The sequence below is a fragment of the Silene latifolia genome, chromosome 3, assembly GCF_048544455.1.
Source record: "Silene latifolia isolate original U9 population chromosome 3, ASM4854445v1, whole genome shotgun sequence".
Lineage (NCBI taxonomy): Eukaryota > Viridiplantae > Streptophyta > Magnoliopsida > Caryophyllales > Caryophyllaceae > Silene > Silene latifolia.
This window is the reverse complement of record NC_133528.1, coordinates 122253836-122276048: the sequence shown is the minus strand read 5'-3', so window position 1 is coordinate 122276048 and position 22213 is coordinate 122253836. Positions and strand designations below refer to the sequence as shown.

General features: G+C 37.7%; 1 protein-coding gene and 1 long non-coding RNA gene across 2 annotated transcripts; one reads left to right on the top strand and one right to left on the bottom strand.

Annotated features, from left to right (window-relative positions):
* The first annotated feature begins 904 nt into the window (after positions 1–904).
* Positions 905–1554, top strand: LOC141646258 (uncharacterized). The gene is made up of 2 exons (XR_012545465.1): positions 905–1084; positions 1384–1554. It is a non-coding gene; the product is annotated as an uncharacterized LOC141646258 (long non-coding RNA).
* A 5333-nt stretch (positions 1555–6887) lies between these two features.
* Positions 6888–8724, bottom strand: LOC141647947 (stress-response A/B barrel domain-containing protein At5g22580). Its single transcript, XM_074456327.1, has 2 exons — positions 8405–8724; positions 6888–7312 (listed from the first exon to the last, which is right to left on the bottom strand). Exons 1-2 carry the CDS (start codon positions 8521–8523, stop codon positions 7063–7065), a joined length of 369 nt encoding a protein of 122 aa, XP_074312428.1. The 5' UTR covers positions 8524–8724; the 3' UTR covers positions 6888–7062.
* Positions 8725–22213: the final 13489 nt, after the last annotated feature.

Genomic DNA, 22213 nt, shown 5'->3' with positions numbered 1-22213 from the left:
ACGGTCCATACATCTCAAAATGGACTACCATTTTATTTTGTCAATTTTGTCATTTGTCACACAATATGTCACATGTAGTATTTTACATGTTATTAATTAATCTAATGCATATTTATCCCATAAATATCATTTTTCGAATTAATTAAATTACATACAATAAATTGACTAGTGATACTTGATCACATAAATAAAATGGGTCACAAAATTATAATTCACAACATCTTGTAATTATAATTAACCATTCATTCTTATCTCTATTGTTTCTCAAACAATAAGCTATTTTAGTAATAAAGCCTTTTATCACTAAAAAGAATCTTATTTAATCCCATTATAATAAGATATTAAACTTCTCTCTCACAAGTAAATTGTTCACTTTTAAGGAATTGATTACCTCGTATCGTCATACAATTAATCAATTTATCCATTAAGGGAATTGTCCTTTAGGTGTGACCTTAAGGGATCAACTGACCACCACCGTCACACGACAGTAATGTCAAACTCTAGTCAGCCAATCATTACCGATTAATGACGGTCAGTCGACTTAATAAATAATCATCCCTCATGTATTCTTTATACACTACAAGAAAAAGGTCACTTAGCGACCAACCTTTGCGACCAACTACTTATTGGTTGCTAATTAGCGACTACTTTTAAGTTGGTCGCTAATTAGCAACCTACTTAACATTAGTTTCAAATATCAGAAGCTAATTAGCGACCAATTTAATGTTGGTTGCTAATTAGCAACCATTTTAAAGTTGGTTACAAAATTAGATGCTAATTAGAAACTAATAATAAGTTGGGTGGTTGCTAATTAGCAACCAACTGGAATGGACCAAACTTTTACCCTAACTTTGGTGGACAATGTAGCCGCCTTATATAAACAATTAAACTCACAAACTCACTCATCCTCACAATTTTCCCCAAGTCTGTTGCTCTCACTCTCTTCTTCTCTCCTTTTTATCTCCTCTCCCTTAACTTAACTCCAAAGTCCATAGCCATCTATTATCCTCCATCATTAACCCCCACTTTTCTTATCTTCAGTCAATCAATTTATTTGTTGGTCAAATATCAAAGATTGCTAAAGGTAAGATCTAATTTTCGTGGTCAAGTGTGGGCATCTTATTGCTTTTATATAGATGTTAATTTTTTAAATGCGGTTTGATATCTTTCGTGGATTTAATGTGTGTATTGTGGATCTAACAACATTTCATTGTTGTTTTTAACGAGTTTCATTGTTATTTTATTTTTGTCAGTCTTATTCTATGTTTAGATCTAGTTTCATTGTTATTTTTTTTAAAGCTGGTTGTTTCCGTTTTCCTCATTATTGGATGATGCCATTAAATTCGTCTCTAACGAATACTCCGTAATGTCTTTTCTTTGTAGGCATGTCTAGCAAAGGTGGACTTGATGCAGCAGTTGGAGGAGATGCCATTACATTGCTAGTGTAGATAGTAGATTTAATAGTGAAATCATATTACGAATTTGTGGTTTGTTTGTATGAGATTTTTGACTTTGGATTTTTATTAATGACAATAAAGACAATAGCTTTTTTAAGGATATGCTTTTAATGTATTTTTATTTATGTATTTTATTTCATGTGTTTTATACATTTCAGAGGTAATTTGGTACATCTACAATCTACATACCTACATCCTACACCCAACTCAAAAGTTTTTGAGTTGGTATTAATTTTTTTTTATACTAAATACATTTAGAGACCAACCTAGGAAAATGGTTGCAAATCCGCAACTATTCAAGTGGTCGCAAATCTGCAACTATTACAAGTGGTCGCAAATTTGCAATCACATAAGTAGTCGCAAATCGCAACTAATAGTGTTGGTTGCAAAACAGCAACCAATTTAGCGACCAACTGCAATTAGCGACTGAGGCTACAGCAACCAAAGGAAATTAGTCGCAAGTTAGTCGCTAAATCCAATTAGCGACCAATTTTCAGACATTTGCAACCAATTCAGTTGGTTGCTAATGCCCCTTTTCCTTGTAGTGATATGAGATTTAATAATGATTTTTAAATCTTGTGATCGCACTATTGTTGAGGACACATTTCCCAACACTTCTAAGGGTGGTTCTTCCACTATATGGTCTCTTTGGGCCCTTCGGTACCAAGGGTTAGTGAATAGCCAAGAATAGGCCCCAAAAGCGTCTTCTTCCACGGGAGTCGATTCACCGTGTTGTGGGGAACCAAACATATACCTTCGCACTAAGCAAACAAATTAGAACTTCCTAGTACTTCTAACAACAAGAGGAGTAATAAAACAACTAAACATAAATTCACAAACTCAAGTTCTAGCTATGTTGCCCTTCCCCGGCAACGGCGCCAAAATTTGGTAAGCACAAACTAGGTGTCGTAATAGTAGAATTAACTACCAAATTAACAATTTATAGCCTAAACTTTGACTCTACTAACTTTCAATAAAAACAATAGTAAAGCGGAAGTAAAGGGTCGAACCCAAGAGAAGGGGATAAGACTAAAGCTTGAATTGTAAACTAATGGCTACTAAGTGGGTCTCTACTACTAATTAAGAACCTAATGACAATTTAAACTTAACAAAAGAAAATAATCACAAACAATGGCTATTAACAAGGATCAACTAGTAGAAAACATAGATGGAAAAAGATTGATTTTGAGAAACAAACATGGAAATATGAGTAGAACTTGAATATCTTCCTATTGAGACAATTCTACAAACAACTAGTATGCAAGATTCAATATAAAGGGGGAATACTTGATGTAACTCTCTCTTAGTAACCCAACAATGACAAAGCTTGACTCTTTTATTCCTCTCTTACAATTTTCTACCCAATACTATCATCTCAAGATGTTGATACATGCAAATTAAACCATCCACACATACCCTTCAAGCTTAAGTAACAAATCATTAAACCATGACAAGAGACTAAGCATGAGCATTAAGAATTCAACCAAAAGATGAAGCTAGGATCAATTCCTCATAAGATTAAACCATACAAATGAGCAAAAGACATGAACTTTCCTATTTGTTGCATGAATCCTTTAAACCAAATCAACAAACAACAAACTTGCTTCAACAATCCCAACTAAATTAAACCATTTCATTAGGATTTGCAATAATCAAGTAAATAACATGCAAGGATGGACAACCCAAACATTCAATTACTCAACAAAAGAAATTAAGCACAAGGAAAGAACTTTAGATAAATAAAGAGAGGTTTAAGAGTCTTACAATTACCAAAGTTGGATACTTTGATCAAATTACATCAAGTAAGGGAAGAACTAGCCTTCCATAGTTTGCTTACAACCCAAAAACAAAGAAAGATTACAACTTGAATGCCAAATAAATTGTTCTTGCTTACTACAATTTTTAGAGATTATTCAATGCTTAGGTGATAATTAGGTCTTCAAACATGAGGGGTATATATATGGGTGCACTCCTTTCTAGGTTAAAAGCCTCAAAGCAAGCCCAAAAACACGGAATGTTTCCTTAAGCCCGTGTTTAAAACCAAAAATGCGCAGGCACCTCTGACGTAGGCGCAGGCTGCGCAACCTGCGCAGGCTGCGCACTTTCACTGCGTAGGCTGCGCACCATCTCGGGAGTTCAGCTTCAAAATCTTCAAACTTTGCTTCCTTCTTTACTTTCCAAGTTTCACTCCTACTTCTTCAAGAAGGCTTCTAGGCTACATGGGAGCTCCTTGTGCTTGTCTTAACCTTTGAAGGGTGCCCTATGCCTCTCGGGTTCCGTTCATGAGGATCAATCGTCCAACCGAGGTGAATTACATAAGTTCAACCACATCAACCCCTATGCCAAGTGTTAGGAAAAGCATACTAAAAGACCCATATTAAAAGACACGAGGGTGATAAAATCACCCTCTTAGACCGACACAAAACAATGCTATCAGTAGGACAACTCAATCTCATAACCTCACGGGGTGTTACAGCCCCTCTTTTTGCTCCTCTACTCGGTCAACAAGCACAATCCGGAAACCCACGTCTGTTAGAACGGAAGAGAAGGATCAATATTACTCTCTTACTTTAATAGGTGCTTGAGGCAGAATTGTGGTTTCTTATTGAAAAACTTCATAGTCTTTTTCCATCACCCTAGCTCCCTATATATATAGTATCACATACCATACTAGAGCCTAGGCGGGATAAGGAAAGAACTCATATTCCTTTCCTAAACCAGTGCCTCATATTGTTTACTTATTGCACTTATATTATTTTTCTGATTGTACTTATATGTGCGACCTCATAAGATTATATTATTTTAGCCATTAATTCAATCTTATTGTGACTAATTATCATAATTATTCTCTAGCAAGTAATTATGATTTAATAAAATAATATAATTATTATCTCCATAAAATATTATTCTATATTATATTTAGTAATTGTCGAAAATGTCTTAGGACACAATTCTTTAAAAAGAAAACTTTTAACATACAAAAACTCCCACCTAGTGGACTATTAAAGTTTTACGAATAAAAAAATTAAATATTTCGTGCAAAATATCAAAGCTTAGGAGTATCATGTGAATCTTCCTAAAAAATTAATAGAATGGTTGTTATCATGCAAATACATGCAATCAAGTCCCACAATTAGCAAATTAGCATGAGGGTTGTCACAATTCACAAGTGACTACACAATCACAAAGATTGAGCACGTGGATAGGGATATCAAGAGATCTTTGCCGACCTCATACCCATCATCATAATCACCATAATCTTGTAAAGCTCCATCTCTTCTAAACTTCCATATGATAATATCATGAGCTTGATAGATAGTGTAGTTTAGGAATGACAACTTTGTTTAAAACTATATTCAAATTGAATCGACACTATTGAAAATGATTAATTTGATCCCAATAATGGCATCTGATGTTACCGTCTTAAATGAGAACTTGTATATTTAGAAAACTCAAACTCAAACTCAAAACCAAATTTATATTCGGTTCATTTTATATGGCAACTTGAATTAATTTTGAAAATAGGAAACAATTCAGAAACTCAAAGAGTAATGGATTTTTATCTTAGCACCATATGATCAAACCCCATAGAAGAGCTGGCAAGTCTGACCCAATCTGAACTCGAGCAAACCCAATCCACCCCAAAAATGTTGAAAACCTAACCTAACTCGACCCGACCCCACCCCACCCTAAAATGACTTGTAAGTTGTAACCCGACCCGGCTTGATACATGCTTTGACCCAACATGACCTGACAACTAACCTAACCCAAAAGATAACCCGAAAGCTGACTCGATCTTAAAGATAACCTCAGACTAACATGAAATATAACTCCGACATGAACGAAAAGTAACGGGGATAAAACTAAAATAAACCGACATTATGAAAGACTTTTATAAAGTATTTAAAATTAAGTAACCTTGTAGTTTCCCTAAATAATGACCATAACTCACTAAAATTGGTAAAATGACCGGAAAAAAATCAACCCTATAACGAATTTATGAGCCAAACCAAACAAAACCCGACTCAGATCCGACTAGCCCTGAAAAATTATCATAATATAATTACCCGATGCTAAAATGACCTTGCCCGAAAACGACTCTGGTAATGACCTGAACCGTCAATGACCGGACTCGACCAAAACACAACTCGACCTGACAAATGTATCTAAATGACCCAGCTTAGCAATGACTCGAACCCGACCCAAACCCGAACCCGAGCTAAGTACTGACCCGACTAACCCGAGCTGTAAGTTACCCCGAACCCGGCCCGGACATAGTCATGACCTGATATGACATGAACCCGAGGTGGCCCGACCAGAACAACCCCATTACCACCTATAAAACATGCAATTTTTTATTAAAATCCCGGAATCGCTTTGCATCATCAATTCATGATTCGTTAGTACATTCTATTAATAGATCAATTGGTCTCCCTTGTGACGGGTTACCATTTGTGGCGGATATTTTGTGAGTTAAAATGGTAACAAAATGGGTTAGTGGAGAAAGGGGACCACATGAATAGTGTTGCAGAGAGAGAAAAAGTGGGTACTTTGTGAGGTAAAATGGTATCCGTCACTCAAGAGTGACGGATATGTGCCGTCACAAACAAGAATTTGTGTTAATAGATAACGTGCAAATTTTAGGTTAACAAAAAGACATTTTTATCTCACTATAAATAAAATAGTTGTCGTAAATTTACAAACCCAATCTCTACAATTTTGTATTTTAGGGCTCATTATATAAAACGCTTTATAGTAATTTTCTTACAACCTTTGAATATAAAGTTTTCTAATTTTTCAAATAGGGAATATTATAGAGTAATTAATTTTATTTAAATAAATAGTAAATGACGATCGTGTAGCCTCTGACATCTTAGGGCTATTATTACCTCTTGTCCAAGGAGCCTTTTAAGGTACAGTGCAAACTTAGGTGTAGTGGGGGACATGAAAACCTCAAGTCATATTGACAAGGACATTCACGAGCCTTGTTTGGCCAATTGCCTTAAAGCTTGATTGCAAAAGCCAACATTATTTTGATTGATCTTTCATTCGAACCTCTTATTGCATATAGAAATATTCGAGTGTCTTTAAATAATCGTAATCGTACTCCTTATACCTAAATCTTTATAAGATTCTATTTGGATAATTGTTTTTAGAAGTAAAGATGGTTCTTCTTATACCTAAATCTTTATAAAATTCTATTTAGAGAATTGATTTTAGAAGTAAAGACGGTTCTCCCAAAAGACACAAGAATTTTTCTTACGGATATACTATTACAACTTTTATGATCATTTTAGGGTCAAATATAATTGCAATGATTGAGTTACTAGTGTTACAATTTATGATAACTTATTTTCCAAAAAATGATCATATTTAACTGTAAATGATCTCAAAACTCCGTCTTATTGTTTCAAACCAAAATAGTTCATCTAAAAGAAGAGGAACTCTAATTAATTTGATTTCACCATAATTTAATTGTAGTAGTACACATATTGCATGCATGCATTTTGATTGCTAATGAAGAGCTTAACATCAGACATTAAGACATTTCATGACACCCACTTATAATAAACAACCCTATTAAATAGGGAGCTTATTATTGTTATTATGCTGGAGGAGCAGGAGTTTCCGCCGCTGGTGGGACTTCCGGCACAGCTGGCTTGATAGGCTTGGCAAGGACTCTAGAGAAGTCGAGGAGAACAACTTTCTCAATAGCAGCGGAAAATGTGGATGAAAACTCAACATGTTTAGGATGAGACATGAATGCAATGAAATCTTCCTTGTTATCAAATGACATAAGAAATGAGTGTGTAAATCCTTGCCTAAGCATTTCGTGGCTCTCTACATCTTGTCCCCTGTTTCACATTACACATTTTTTGTTGGTCTTCTTATACTTCAATAAATATGTATGAAATGACTAGTGCACGAGTTATATTTACATGCAAAGTAACATCTATTTCAAAAGGAAAATAGTAGGAGGATAATAGTAGGATAGAACTAGAGTAGCCATTTCGGGACGGGCCAAGGCGGGCGGTACGAATCCGGCATGCCACGGTGAATAAAGGTGACCCGGGTCGGGCACGATCAGGGAAGAGGCGGGCTGCAACCCCAAAATTCCAAAAAAAACCCTTGCCTTGGCACGAGGCATGATAGGTCAGATACGACGTTTTTAGAGGTAAGTAATTAAAAAAGCATTAAAAACTACCCGAAACAAAATGGGCGGCACGCGTCCGGCCCGACTTGCCCGGGCCAAGGGGTGGGCCATGGTGAGGGTGCGAAAAGTTGGTCGGCACGACACGGCCTGAAAGAACGATTGACCGTGCCTAAGCCGGGCCGGGACCCGGGCTGACACAGCACAACCCATTGCCTTCTATAGATAAAACCATATTTTTCACGCATTAGAATCCTGTGCATTTCCTTTAGATAATCGAGTCTCAAACTTATATAATACAGAGTTATATTTTTATATTTAATCTCCACTATCCGTTTATTTCTGTGCATGAATTTCGAAATATTAGATGTTGCTGGAATACGACCTACTTCCTTTGAAAGTAAACAAAATCCTCTTTTCCTTTTAGAAAATGGAAAAGATGTGAACTCATATGCATATATATAATTTAGTTGTCATCTTGTTACACTATCATTTTTAAAGTTAATATAATGTTGAATTCCAACTCGATAATCTCAATATCACACTCTGATCACCGATTTATAGTTTATCCTTCCACAATAACCTATATACTACACTCTCATTAGTTTCAAAATCTCGTACACCAAAACATATCGAGATCGAGATAGTACTAAAAATAAGTACCACAGAATACTCGAACACCAAATAATCAAGGTACGAAATCATCAGGTAAGCCTAAGAGATAATTCAAATGAAAAAGATTATTAAAGAACACAAGTAATTAAAACATGCAATGAAATCGTTAATTACTACATACCACTCAAAAGACTTGACAGAATCAACATCGGAGACAAGATCTTGCATCCCTTTGATAATGTCATCAACAACAACACCCTCTTTGAACTTAGCCACTACTAAATGCTTAAACTCCCCCATTGTTATAACAATTATTTTTAGTACTCTTAATTAATTTAAATCTTCAATTTTGAGTGTTGTATGTGTAGTAGTGGCTTGAAATGTGTTGCAATAGCTTAGTATTTATACACCTAAACAATTATGGTTACTGAAATAAGTTACCATATGACCTATGATGACTAGTGTGACCCATGACCCATTTCTCATTTCTGTAAAGTTTGTCTATACAAAAGATAGATTATGGTACATTTCGTGTTGGGTCCATTCATATGAAACTCATCCAATAGCTTTTTTTTTTTTTTTTTTTTGGGTTAAATGTAAGTATAATATAAAAAAACCGAGTAAAAACGTCCATGTACAATCAAATCGGGTATCCAGTAATAATCGGATCACCCTTACAACCTAACTCTCTATCTCTCATCACTAACTGCATTCTATCCTCACCAACAAAATCAGATCCCCTTTTCTATGTCATAAAACAATGAAATTCCTATCCTGATCCTTCGTCTTCCTCAGCATCCAACACCCCAATAGCTACATAATCGTCTCTCCAATTAAAAAAATACTATCTACCTTCTCTTTTCACAATGCGTTAAAATATTTTATATTTTGTCTCGGTCACTTGTCATCCGACCTCGCACGATATATATTTGTTTATCGATTGTGAGAGAGTAAAGGAAGAAAGTAGAAGAGAAAATTGGAGGGAGAAGGTAGATAGCAACCCTCGCTTCACCAATTTTGTTTATTTATTGAGATATTCTACGTAATAATCTTGTATTTTTTTTTTATTTTTTTACATAGAAACCTTATTTTTAACCAAAAAATCTAGTTATAACTTATGATCATGCGGTTCGAAAGCGACGAATTTTTTTTCGAAATTGAAGATATCTTAAAGACGATCAATTTTGAAAAAAAAAAACACCGCATTCAAACTCGCCACAAAGAGGTGTGGCCAGTCTGTATGCCATGAAAAAAAACCAGTCAATTTGAAAAAAAAAAAAAAAAAAAAAAAAAAAAAACTCTGTTTTCACAACTCATGATTGTGTGTTATGTCCCGTCAAAAACTTTTTTTTTTGTTAAAAATGAGGTTATTATGTGAAAAATGAACAACACACTGTTACCATGCGAAATGTCCCTCATTTATTTGTAAATGAAGTTATAAAAGTTATTTTAGGTTGACAATTTTGAGATTTAAGAAATGATTAATAGTTGACTACCCCCACGCGATAACTTCATTAACTAATTATATATGTAACACCCCTATTTTCCATAATATAATTCTTTAATTTTATTTTCCCATATTTCATATTTTATTTTTCGGAAAAATATCCGTCTCTTATCTTTTGGGCTCGTTGGGCTCGAAAAACGGTGAAGACCCGCTCCTTCCTTGAGTCTCACGTGATTCTTGGTGTAGATGGGTAAGTTTTGGGCCTAAGCTTGAAATAAACCCATGAGCTTCTGTATAAATATGAGGGGAAACCAAACCCTTGCTTTTCTTTTCTCATAATTCTCAAAACCCTAAACCTAATTTCTCTCCTCCTCCTTCCTCCCTTGGTGCCGTGTGTCTCCACCCTTTCTAGGGTTTCGTGCCGCGCCTCTTTCCTCCTCCTTCATCATCTTTCGTGCTTAGATCGATCCTACTTCTTGGATCTATCTATCTCCTTCGTAAGTTTTATGTTTTCACATAGTTTTATAGTTTTTATAGTTTTTATCTATATAGTTAGTATATTTATTAGATTTGTTATCTTTGGCACGTGGATGATTTAATGAAGGCGTGGAAGTTGCTCCTAGAGAGGACGTTTACATCGTTGAAGATGATCTTTAGGATTATTTGCTTAATAAGGTAACTAGGTGTATTCTTTTAATTGTGTTTATGCCAATTGATGTAATTAATGTGATTTAATGATTGATTTGTATGATTGGTACATGTTTGATTGTTTATTATCATGATTAATTATGTTTTCGCATGATTGTATATGTTTTAATGCTTTAATTATATATCATATGTCATTTATATGTTTATTATGGGTGTCATGAGCGCAATTAGGGTTTACAAATAAACCCTAGTGGCGGCATGATAGGCGGCCAAGAGTTCTCTCCAAAGTTATAGCTAAAGCTAGTATAACCTTGATGATGATTCATGTGTTATAGCTAAAGTTAATACAACTTTGGGTAGTTATTCTAGTTATGGCTGAAGCTGTTGGGGCTGGTGTCCTCTACAGTTAGTGCAATAACATTTAAATCTCTAAAAGAATCAAAGGGTATACTTTTGTATTATTATCAGTTGGTCCACGTTTATCAATAACGGTTGGCTTGCTAGATAAGTTTGACGTTATTGTCATACTGAAAGCGGTGATCAACTGGTCCCTAAAAGTCACACCTATAGAATACGTTTGAGAGATGTGACGGTATGAAAATACAGTCATGTTGATGCCTAAAGTTGACTAAGCAGTTAGTCGGAGTTATTGACTAATAATTAGTCAAACGCGATGTTGAGATAATTATTTAATACGGATTAAATAATAATGGCTAAGACGAATTAAGCGGTTAATTCGTAAATTGAATATAAACGATTATATTTAATTAATGTATATTGAATTAATTATACAATATTGTCTTTGTCGGACAAGTATTAACATGTCGACTAATCCATGTTACTAGTCGATATTTTAATAACCGATAACCGATGACGATTTATAATAAAAATCCCGTCATATACATTTTAGCATTTTGAGTCGGACCACAAGTTAAAAAATAAGGAGAAAGTGAAAGCCCACTCTCTCCCATTTTGAAACCCACTGCCGAAACAAACAAAAGGGGAGCTTCTCTCCTTTTGTGACCTAATCATCTCATTTGCAAAGAAATTAGGGTTTCGGGGCAATTTTCTCTGAAATTCTAGATCTCACATCGAAAAACCTCACAACAACTCTCTCAATATTGCAAGTCAATTAGAGAGTATTTCTAGCACAAGGGGCATAGTCTCAGACGGTCTTGGGTGCAACGATTAGGAGGAAATCTATATTGATTTCTGTCTTAGGCCGAATTCACAAGGACCCGAGGTTGATTCTATTCTCTTATCGTTTTCTCTTGTAATTTTGTTTTATGACAATAATCACATGTTAAAGATACGTTATAGTCCTATATTTTAAGGGTTTTATACGGATATTACTCCACAAGTGGTATCAGAGAGAGGCCACGTAAATTTTTCATGTTGATTTTCATTAAACGATTTGAATCGATAAATTATTTTGCATTAAAAAAACCGTGCGGCTGCTATTTTTGTCTCGGCAAAAAAAAAAATTTTTTTGCGGCTGTTTTCGTTTTTTTTGCTTTGGAAACCGTGCCCTACGGTTTACGTCTGTTCAGACGGTCTTTTGTCTTCGATTTGTTCTTTGCATATTGTTATTATAAATGATTTTTATTGCAATATGTTTATGTTTTGTCAATTGTAAATTCATTTCTATACGGATTAGGTTTAATTTGCAAATGGTTTTATCAAATCGATTTTTTGTTTGGGACTGTTGTAGCTCACGGTTTAGCTGCTGAAAAAAATTTTTTTTTCTCCTTTTTGGTCTCGGCAATGCTGCTGGAAATTAAAAAAAAAAAAAAAAAATTGCTGTTTTGTCACGGTTCAACCGTGAAAAGAAAAAGAAAAAAAAATTCGTGTTTTATTTTATTTTTTTTCTTTTTCGGCCATGTTTTGTGCATAATACGGATTTTATGCATTCGCTTGATAGTGAAACGGTTCACTCACGTACCATTTAGTTATTTTAAAGCGATTTAAAGTAACGGATTGTAATGAATTAAAATTAAGTTGATTAAAGCGGTTTTGTCACATAATTTTAATCATTAAAGGTGGTTTGGATAAATTTAACATAATTACGGAATTATGTCACGAATAAATTTTATTTTAGTTGATGCATTTTATTTATCGTTAATTTGAATGCCTTGAATGTTTTAATTACGTATTTATTTTTTACAAACGGTTGTAACTTAGTGTGGCCTTAGTAGCACGTGTTACCGTAATGATGGAACACGGTCTTGGTTGTATTTTGAGATCTCGCATCTCCGTTTTGTTTTTTTTTTTTGTAATTACAGTTTTAATTTAGAATGTAAATAGGTTTATATTTTGTAAATTTTAAATTGTAATTTTGAGAAGACCAAAGATAGAGATCGGATACTCACTCCCGCTGCATGGACAAAGATGGAACATCAAGACAAGCTTCTCGGGTCCAACGGTGGATTCCAAAGTTGTATTATGTTCTTTTTACTAGGATAGGCCACACTAGGACTTTTATTTACGTTTTGCATTCTTTTATTTATTTTATCGTAACGATAGTTTGCATCATATTCCGCCTAAAACCAAACCACCTAATAATTGCATGAAAACTGAATCATATAGAGGTCACGCGTTAGTTTTCTTTGATATACAGATATCACACGTTTTTTCATAAGCCATCACCTGAATTAATTCATTCACGCAATGCTAGTTTTTCGTTCACTTAAAATGAATTAAAACCAAGTAGATGGGATCTTCCTCGTATAAACAAAAATTGAGAATAGTCTTTATAGGTCAAACTCCAATGAATCCCTTCTTCGTCGGTAGGCATAATATGACCCCTTCTACGTCGGGTAAGTTGGAACTGATTGACCTATTTTATCTCAACACTATGGTCACTCGTACGATCCTGTGATTATGGTGGACTATAGATAGGATTTACGGAAATCTATCGACCAAGAGTTCTGACGGTAGAACTAGCTAAACAGTTGGCTTATCAATTTACGGAAATTGAGTCTTGGGATCACTTGTATTATTCTTGAGGGAGATCAATTATGCAAGTGTAATGAGTCTACACATTAAAATAAATTTTAAATAGACTTAAATCACCTCGATGAGTTGCTTATTTCGTTTTGTTTTTCCTTTCTTTTTCAGTGTAGATCACGATCACTTAAACTGCTAATAACAAAATGGCTGGCCGTGCGGACGACCCAATGCCAAGTGCCACATTGGACCGTGAGTCCTGGCTTCAGATCTTCATGAATCAGATGAATCAGTCTACTCGACTGAAGAATGATGGATCAAACTTCGCGGACTGGGAGGTGGCGTTACGGAATGATGCCACCGCCGACGGAAGCTCAAATATCCGACGAGCCCATCCCGTCAAACCCAGGCCCCACGGCTGGAGCTAACGAGATCGCCAAGTATAACGATTTCGTCATGGAAGCGGGTGCGATTAAAAACGTACTCATTTTTGCAATGGAATCCAATTTGCAGAAACGCTTCATAGCCCAAGGTGCAAACAATATTTTCACCACGCTCACTAAGGAATTCTCGAAAGCACCGAGAATCGTGACCTATGAGCATACCACTCGCTTCTTTGATGCGAAACTCCAGAAGGGCCAACCGGTTAGCCCACACATTCTCAGCATGATAGAGAATGTCGAGAGACTGGAGGCGCTTGATTGTAAAATCAGCGAGAACATCGTGATTGACCGCATGCTTCATTCACTCCACGATGGTTTTGCGCTCTTTAGAGCGAATTACTATATGAATGATTTGAAGAAAAGTCCTCATGAACTACACTCCCTACTCGTACAGACCGAGAAAGATATGAAGTTTAGTGGGAGCTTGAAACAGGATGTTCTCGTTGTGTCAAACAAGGGCAAGGGTAAGGGCAAAGCTCAGGCAGACCTAGCAGTAGGTAAACCGAAGTTTAAGAAGTCGGGATCAGCCGATCAGGTAAGAGTGGGCCTGGTGAGTCGAGCACCTCATCAGGCGCACAAAGAGCAAGACCGAAAACATGGAATGCCATCACTGCCACAAGACTGGGCATTGGAGGCGTACATGTCCTGTTTACCATGAGGACATAAAAGCAGGTCGTGTTAAACCTGTTGGTATGTCTTCTTCCTCTTCTACTTTTATTCATATGATTGAGATTAACCACGCAAGTTACGGAACTTGGGTACTAGATACTGGTTGTGGTTCTCATCTGTGTAATCATGTGCAGGGGCTCTGAAACATCGAACCCCTCGTAAAGGGTGAGGTGGACCTGCGTGTCGGGAATGGAGCACGAGTGGCTGCCGTCTCGAGGGGAACATACGTGATCCAGCTTCCTAGCGGATTTGAGTTATTTTTATATAACTGCTATTATGTACCCAGTCTTTCTAAAAACATTATTTCAGTTTCTGCACTTGATAAACTTGTTTTTCATTTGTAATAGAGAATAATACTTGCATTTTCTCATTACACGATATGATTTATGGCAAGGCAGTCTCCATGAATGGAATTCATGTTTTAGATCAAACCACCGAAATATTACACGTAATGAATAAGAAGTTAAAGGTTGGTGACAAAGATCAAACGTATCTATGGCACTGCCGTATGGGACACATTAATGAGAAACGCGTAAAACAGCTCATACAGAATGGAGCTATCTCGGCCTTTTATTTTCAATCATTTGGCACGTGTGAATCATGTCTCATTGGTAAGATGACTCGAATTTCCTTCAAAGGTGTTGGAATGCGCGCTGCTGACCTATTAGGACTCATACATACGGATGTGTGTGGACCTATGTCAATCACCGCACGAGAAGGCTATAGGTATTTTATCACTTTCACGGATGATTTAAGTAGATATGGCTATGTCTACTTAATGAAGCACAAAAGTGAATCCTTTAAGAAATTCAAGGAATACCGAGAATCGGGTACGAACCTCTTTGGGTAGAAAGATTAAAACACCGTGATCGGGCACCGTGGTGGCGAGTATCTTTCTCACGAGTTTGATCAACACCTCAAAGACTCGTGGGATTGCCTTGCGATTAACTCCACCTGAACACCTCAGTTGAATGGTGTGTCCGAACGGAGAAATCGAACACTACTTGATATGGTTCGATCCATGATGAGTCACACCGTGTTGCCTGACTCATTGTGGGGTTATGCTCTTCTGTCAGCTGCTCTAATACTTAACCGAAGTCCGTCTAAAGCTGTTGACAAGACTCCATATGAACTATGGAAGGGAACGGTCCCTAACTTGTCCTTTATACGGGTTTGGGGCTGCGAGGCTTATGTCAAGTGGAGACACGAGGATAAGCTCGGCCCGCGATCGGTCAAGACATACTTTATAGGTTATCCTAAAGGAACACTTGGTCATTACTTCTACTCGCCAACCGAACAACGTGTATTTGTTGCGGCTAGTGCGATATTCTTAGAGAAGGAATTTCTCGAGAATGCGAAGAGTAATAGAACCTTCGAGCTATCGGAGATTCCAGAACCAAATACCGAGCAACCATTGGAGGAACCAGTTCCTTCAATCCCGACTGCGGTTAATATTCCTGAGGAACCTAGAAGGTCGGGAAGAGTCTCTATTCCTCCGGACAGATACATTGGTATGGTCGAGGAACATGACATAGATGACATTCTACTCTTAACGAGTAGTGAACCCGCAACCTATAAAGGTGCCATGACTAGTTCCAACTCAAAGCTATGGCTTGAGGCCATGCAATCCGAGATGGACTCTATGTATGAGAACAACGTATGGGATCTTGTTGACTTACCTGCTAAGGTTCGTCCCCTTCAATGCAAATGGCTTTACAAGATAAAGCATTCTGTGGAAGGTCAACAAGATATCTATAAAGCACGACTAGTTGCTAAAGGTTTCACCCAAGTGCCAGGTTTGCACTACGATGAAATTTTTGCACCCGTAGTCATGCTGCGTTCCATTCGGATTATCTTAGCGATTTCCGCTTTTCATGACTATGAAATTTGGCAGATGGATGTGAAAACCGCCTTCTTAAACGGTTTTTTGGAGGAAGAGTTGTACATGGTACAACCCGAAGGTTTCATCGATCCTGAACATCCTAAGAAAGTATGCAAGCTTAAGCGTTCCATTTATGGACTTAAGCAAGCTTCTAGGAGTTGGAATCATCGTTTCGACCAAGTGATAAAAGAAAATGGATTTACTCGATCGGTCGAGGAACCATATCTATATATCAAGTCGAGTGGGAGCAAGATTGTCTTCCTAATATTGTATGTCGATGACATACTCCTGATTGGGAATGACATACCTCTCTTAACTTCGGTAAAAGTATGGTTGAAGAACCATTTCCGGATGAAAGATCTAGGTGAGGCACAAAGAATTTTGGGCATCCGTATCTATCGAGATAGATCACATCGGATGTTATCTCTCGATCAGAGTCTTATATAGACAAGATACTAGAGAGATTCAAAGATGACTAACTCCAAAAAGGGGTTTCTTCCTATGGCTCCAGGGGTGCATTTGAGCAAGTCTCGGGCACCCGAGACACCGGAAGAGAAAGAGCGCATGACACGGATTCCTTATGCCTCGGCTATAGGATCAATCATGTATGCCATGATATGCACACGTCCGGACGTGGCATATGCATTGAGTATGACAAGTCGATTCCAACAAAGATCCGGGTGAATCACATTGGATGGCTGTCAAGAACATTCTTAAATACCTATGGAGGACTAAAGATTGGGCATTGACTTATGGAGGCGAACAAAAGCTATGCGCAACCTATTCTGTGATACTAGCTTCCAAACGGATCGAGATGACTCGAAATCTCGATCTGGATTCGTTTTTACTCTTAATGGCTCTGCATCAGTGGAAGAGTTCCAAACAAAGTGTTACAGCAGATTCTACGACTGATTTCGAGTACTATGCCGCGTCGAAGGCTCGCAAAGGAAGCGATATGGATGCGTCAATTCTTACAAGGACAATCAGAGTGCCTAGTTCGAATGACCCGATCACCATCTATTGCGACAATAGAGGTGCCATCTTCCAAGCTAAGGAGCCTAAGTCTAGCAACAAGTCTAGACATGTACAACGGAAAGCTCATCTAATCTTAGATTACGTGGAGCAAAAGGAGGTAGTGATAGAAAAGATTGCTACAGATGATAATATAGCAGATCCTCTCACTAAACCATTACGACAAGATAAGCATGAAGGGCATGTTAATTCCATGGGAATTAAACGTGTTCCTAAGTTGTAGTACTCTTTTATGGATTAGATTCATTCTCTTTTGTACTCTATACGACATCATCGTTTTGATATTTATATATTTTGTTTTTCATGTGGATTTGTACGACAATTTTGAACACCACAAAGTGAACTGAACAAACATTATATTTTTGGTCCTTAATTGCCCACATGAGCTGATAACTCGGCAATTATTTTGTGACGTTGGTTGATGGTGGGTTCAACGAGCCATAAGTCAAAAGGTTGACTGACCAATCACAGAGGCGAGTTATACGGATATCTCGTAGGACACAATTGTAACATCGACATGGAGTCCTAAATGTTTTATAACATTCGGTGCCAGGTCGTGGATAGGACCTCCATGGTGATCCTAAGAGTCGATTCTTTTGACTATCGACTGTCTCTTGAGACTAAGGCAGATTTTGGGTGACTTTGGTTTCTTTCTCACGGTCATCCGTAACAGGGGGCCAAGTAGATTTTTTCGGGTCATTTCATGCTTTGTGCTTAGATCGGCGGAGTCGAGTTGAAGGAAATATTCAGCCTTTATCGGTACTCGATATTTCTCGGGGCCACTCGAGGAGTCAGAATCGAAATGCATGGCCATGCTCGAATACGAATCGTTTTATCGCTTAAGTTACTCTTCGTCGGGGAAACCACTCTTGATACAGATCGATTGTAAAATACGACCTTTGCGGATACGGATCTGCAAATTGTTTTACATTGAGTGGGAGAAATTTTAAATGGATATGAGAATCGGTTATCGCACATACACTTGTACGGACAAGTGGGAGTTTGTTGGAGCCGTGTCCTCCAGTTAGTGCGGATAACGTTATTGCACATACACTTGTACGGACAAGTGGGAGCTTGTTGGGGCTGGTGTCCTCTACAGTTAGTGCAATAACATTTAAATCTCTAAAAGGATCAAAGGGTATACTTTTGTATTATTATCAGTTGGTCCACGTTTATCAATAACGGTTGGCTTGCTAGATAAGTTTGACGTTATTGTCATACTGAAAGCGGTGATCAACTGGTCCCTAAAAGTCACACCTATAGAATACGTTTGAGAGATGTGACGGTATGAAAATACAGTCATGTTGATGCCTAAAGTTGACTAAGCAGTTAGTCGGAGTTATTGACTAATAATTAGTCAAACGCGATGTTGAGATAATTATTTAATACGGATTAAATAATAATGGCTAAGACGAATTAAGCGGTTAATTCGTAAATTGAATATAAACGATTATATTTAATTAATGTATATTGAATTAATTATACAATATTGTCTTTGTCGGACAAGTATTAACATGTCGACTAATCCATGTTACTAGTCGATATTTTAATAACCGATAACCGATGACGATTTATAATAAAAATCCCGGCATATACATTTTAGCATTTTGAGTCGGACCACGAGTTAAAAAATAAGGAGAAAGTGAAAGCCCACTCTCTCCCATTTTGAAACCCACGGCCGAAACAAACAAAAGGGGAGCTTCTCTCCTTTTGTGACCTAATCATCTCATTTGCAAAGAAATTAGGGTTTCGGGGCAATTTTCTCTGAAATTCTAGATCTCACATCGAAAAACCTCACAACAACTCTCTCAATATTGCAAGTCAATTAGAGAGTATTTCTAGCACAAGGGGCATAGTCTCAGACGGTCTTGGGTGCAACGATTAGGAGGAAATCTATATTGATTTCTGTCTTAGGCCGAATTCACAAGGACCCGAGGTTGATTCTATTCTCTTATCGTTTTCTCTTGTAATTTTGTTTTATGACAATAATCACATGTTAAAGATACGTTATAGTCCTATATTTTAAGGGTTTTATACGGATATTACCCCACAGAAGCTACTATAACATTGAAGTACGAGATAAGGTTATAGCTGGAACTAACGTACCCTGAGATTTATGGCTCAAGGTTATGGTTGGAACTAGTATAACTTTGAGTTTCGTGTCAAGGTTATAGTTGGGGTAAGTATAACTTCAAGTCGTATATGTTGAAGTTATAGTCGAGGTTACTATAACCTCGCATCCAGAGTCCATGTTATGGTTAGGGTTACTATAACATTGAATGGTTAATGTTAAAAGTTATAGCTAGAGTACTATAACATTGAATGGTTGATACTTGTTTCACATGTTATGTGGTGTTTAGTTTCATTATATAACGCTATGTTGCATATATCGTTTATTACTCTTGTTCATATAATCGTAGCATGGTTTGCTATATTATTCAATGATTTGATAGTGGTGTTATTAACATGTATGTATGGTCAGTTATACTGTGCATTGTTTATGGGCTAGTTGTATAGATGACGTGAGGTATCAGTTACATACCGATCGGAATGAGCAAACGCTACCCCTTGTGGGACTTGTCGTAGGTTTATGTTCGGGATTGGCTAGAGGCAGTTGTTATACGCTCTGGTTCCCGTGTGTCGTTCGGTGTACAGTTATTGCACCGAGAGTCTTGCCAGGTCTTAGGCATATAGGCAGTTGATATACGCTATACATAGTACCGTGGATGCAGTTGTTATACGATCCACACCGATGGAGGCAGTTGTTATACGCTCCGTCCGTTCAGAGGTAGTTGTTATACGCTTTGACAGTTAGAGGCAGTTTTTATACGCTCTAACGGCGTTCGTTCTATACACTATGCTTGGGGTAAGTGGAGGCAGTTGTTATACGCTCCGTGATTGGTTATTTGGTTCTTTCGTTGCTGATTTCTTATGGTTAGCAATGTCGTACGTCGTGTTTATATCTTCGTGTATTGTTGATTAATGATAAGTTGTTGTCGAGTCTTCATGAGTATAGATGGTCTCACATGTTTACGAGTTTTGCATTTCAATTGTTAATGATTGTTGGTTAAGTTCAATTGTTGTAAACATGACTGGGAGAGCATCTAGTTACTCCCGACTGATTGTCGACCCCCCCTTCTCAGGTTGTTCAGGTTGAACGCTTGTTGCTGACTTGTTGATGCTTGCTTGGGGAATGTGCGAAGCGAGCTTAATAATAAAATAAGAGTTTGCTTTAAGTTTTAAGAACCCTTTGAATAATGTATTAGTGTTTTGGATTTTGGATTTTAGTAGCGAATCGGATTGGTCAGGTGTTTCCGCCACCTTGACCCTTTTTATCAGTATCGTACTCTGATATTTACTTTAAATAAGTTTTTCCTTTGTTTTATAATCCGGGTTGTTACAGCTGGTATCATAGTGAACACGCTCCCAACTCTCGCTTAGTTGATGACTAAATTAAATGACCTAGTTAATGAGTGAGAGTAAATGGGGTAGAAACCACCGTTCTCCGACTTATGATGGTGCGAATGATCCTACTGCTTTGGAGGCTTGGATTCGAGAGATCGAGAAGCTGTTCCTTGCTACTGGATGTCCTGAGGATCAGATGGTGGATATCGTCACCTATTATCTAAAGGATGAGGCCGACAACTGGTGGGCTCTTGCTAGGGCTGGTCTGGAAGTTCAACCAGGATATGGTTGGACTGTTTTCTCTGAAGCTCTGAAGAAAAGGTTTTACCCTGAAGAGATGCGCTGGCAGAAGGAGCAGGAGTTCCTTCGTCTACAGCAAGGTTCCATGACCATTGAGGAATACACCAACAAGTTCGTGAAGTTGTCACGTTTCGTTACTTCTGTAGCTATGGACGAGGTTTCGAGGACTCGTCGCTATGAGAAGAATCTAGCTCCTAAGGTCCGGACTGCAATGTCCGGTATTCCTTCAAATTCTTTTCAGTAGGCTTACGATCGTGCTTTTAGTATCTATGATTCAGCTCTTGCTACTGAGGCTGAGGAGAATGCGAAGAGTAAGTTTGTGAAGAGGCCTTACGTTGCGCCTAACTCCTTCCAAAAGAAGCAAAAGGTTGATGCTAGTTCGTCCGTCTCCCGTGGCGAATTCCAGCCCCGAAAGAACACTTGGTGTTTTCGTTGTAGGAATGTTTACCATCCGGGTAAGGATTGCGACGGAAATGTTCTTACATTTTATCTCTGCAAGTCACCAGGTCACAAAGCGGTTGACTGTCCTCAAAAGCCGAAGACTGATGCCCCGAAGACTAGTGCGCCGAAGGCTGATGCTCCCAAGACTGGGCGAGTGTTCGTTATGAGTCATGCTGAGGCTGATGTTAATCCAGATGTGGTTACGGGTACCTTTCTCGTTCACTCTTTATCTGCTTTTGTTCTTTTTGATACGGGTGCCTCGATGTCTTTTGTATCCGAATCCTTTTCCGTCCGAGCTGGACTCTCTTCTTCTTCATCCGTTCATACCTCTATATCCCTTCCTACGGGTGAGATTGTGCCTTGCTCCGTTCTTTTCAAGGACGTACCTGTCAGTATCGCAGGGGCGATCCTTCCTGCCGATCTCGTCCAATTCAAACTCGGAGAGTTTGATGTGATTTCTGGTGTGGATTGGTTATCTCGCTATGACGCTAGGTTCCTGTGTCGTGATCAGAAGATCAGGCTTAAGAGTCCCACAGGTTCGAGAGTTTCTTATCAGGGTGTTAGGGTTACACCTACGGTCAAGTTGGTTTCTGCTATGAAGATGGTTAACATGGGTAGAAAGGGTTATCAGATCTATTTGTGTAGTGTTCATGGTATTTCAGCTGAGCCTAAGTTAGAGGATATCCCTGTGGTTAGGGATTTTCCCGATGTCTTTCCTGAGGATCTACCTGGTATTCCTCCTGAGCGAGACGTGGAGTTCTCGATTTAGTTGCTACC

Bases quoted from the DNA above. Each gene is read 5' to 3' on its own strand.
- LOC141647947 (XM_074456327.1), bottom strand. From the start codon at position 8,523: ATGGGGGAGTTTAAGCATTTAGTAGTGGCTAAGTTCAAAGAGGGTGTT. The intron at 7,313-8,404 runs GTATGTAGTAAT...AATGTGAAACAG, and splicing joins TCTGTCAAGTCTTTTGAGTG to GGGACAAGATGTAGAGAGCC.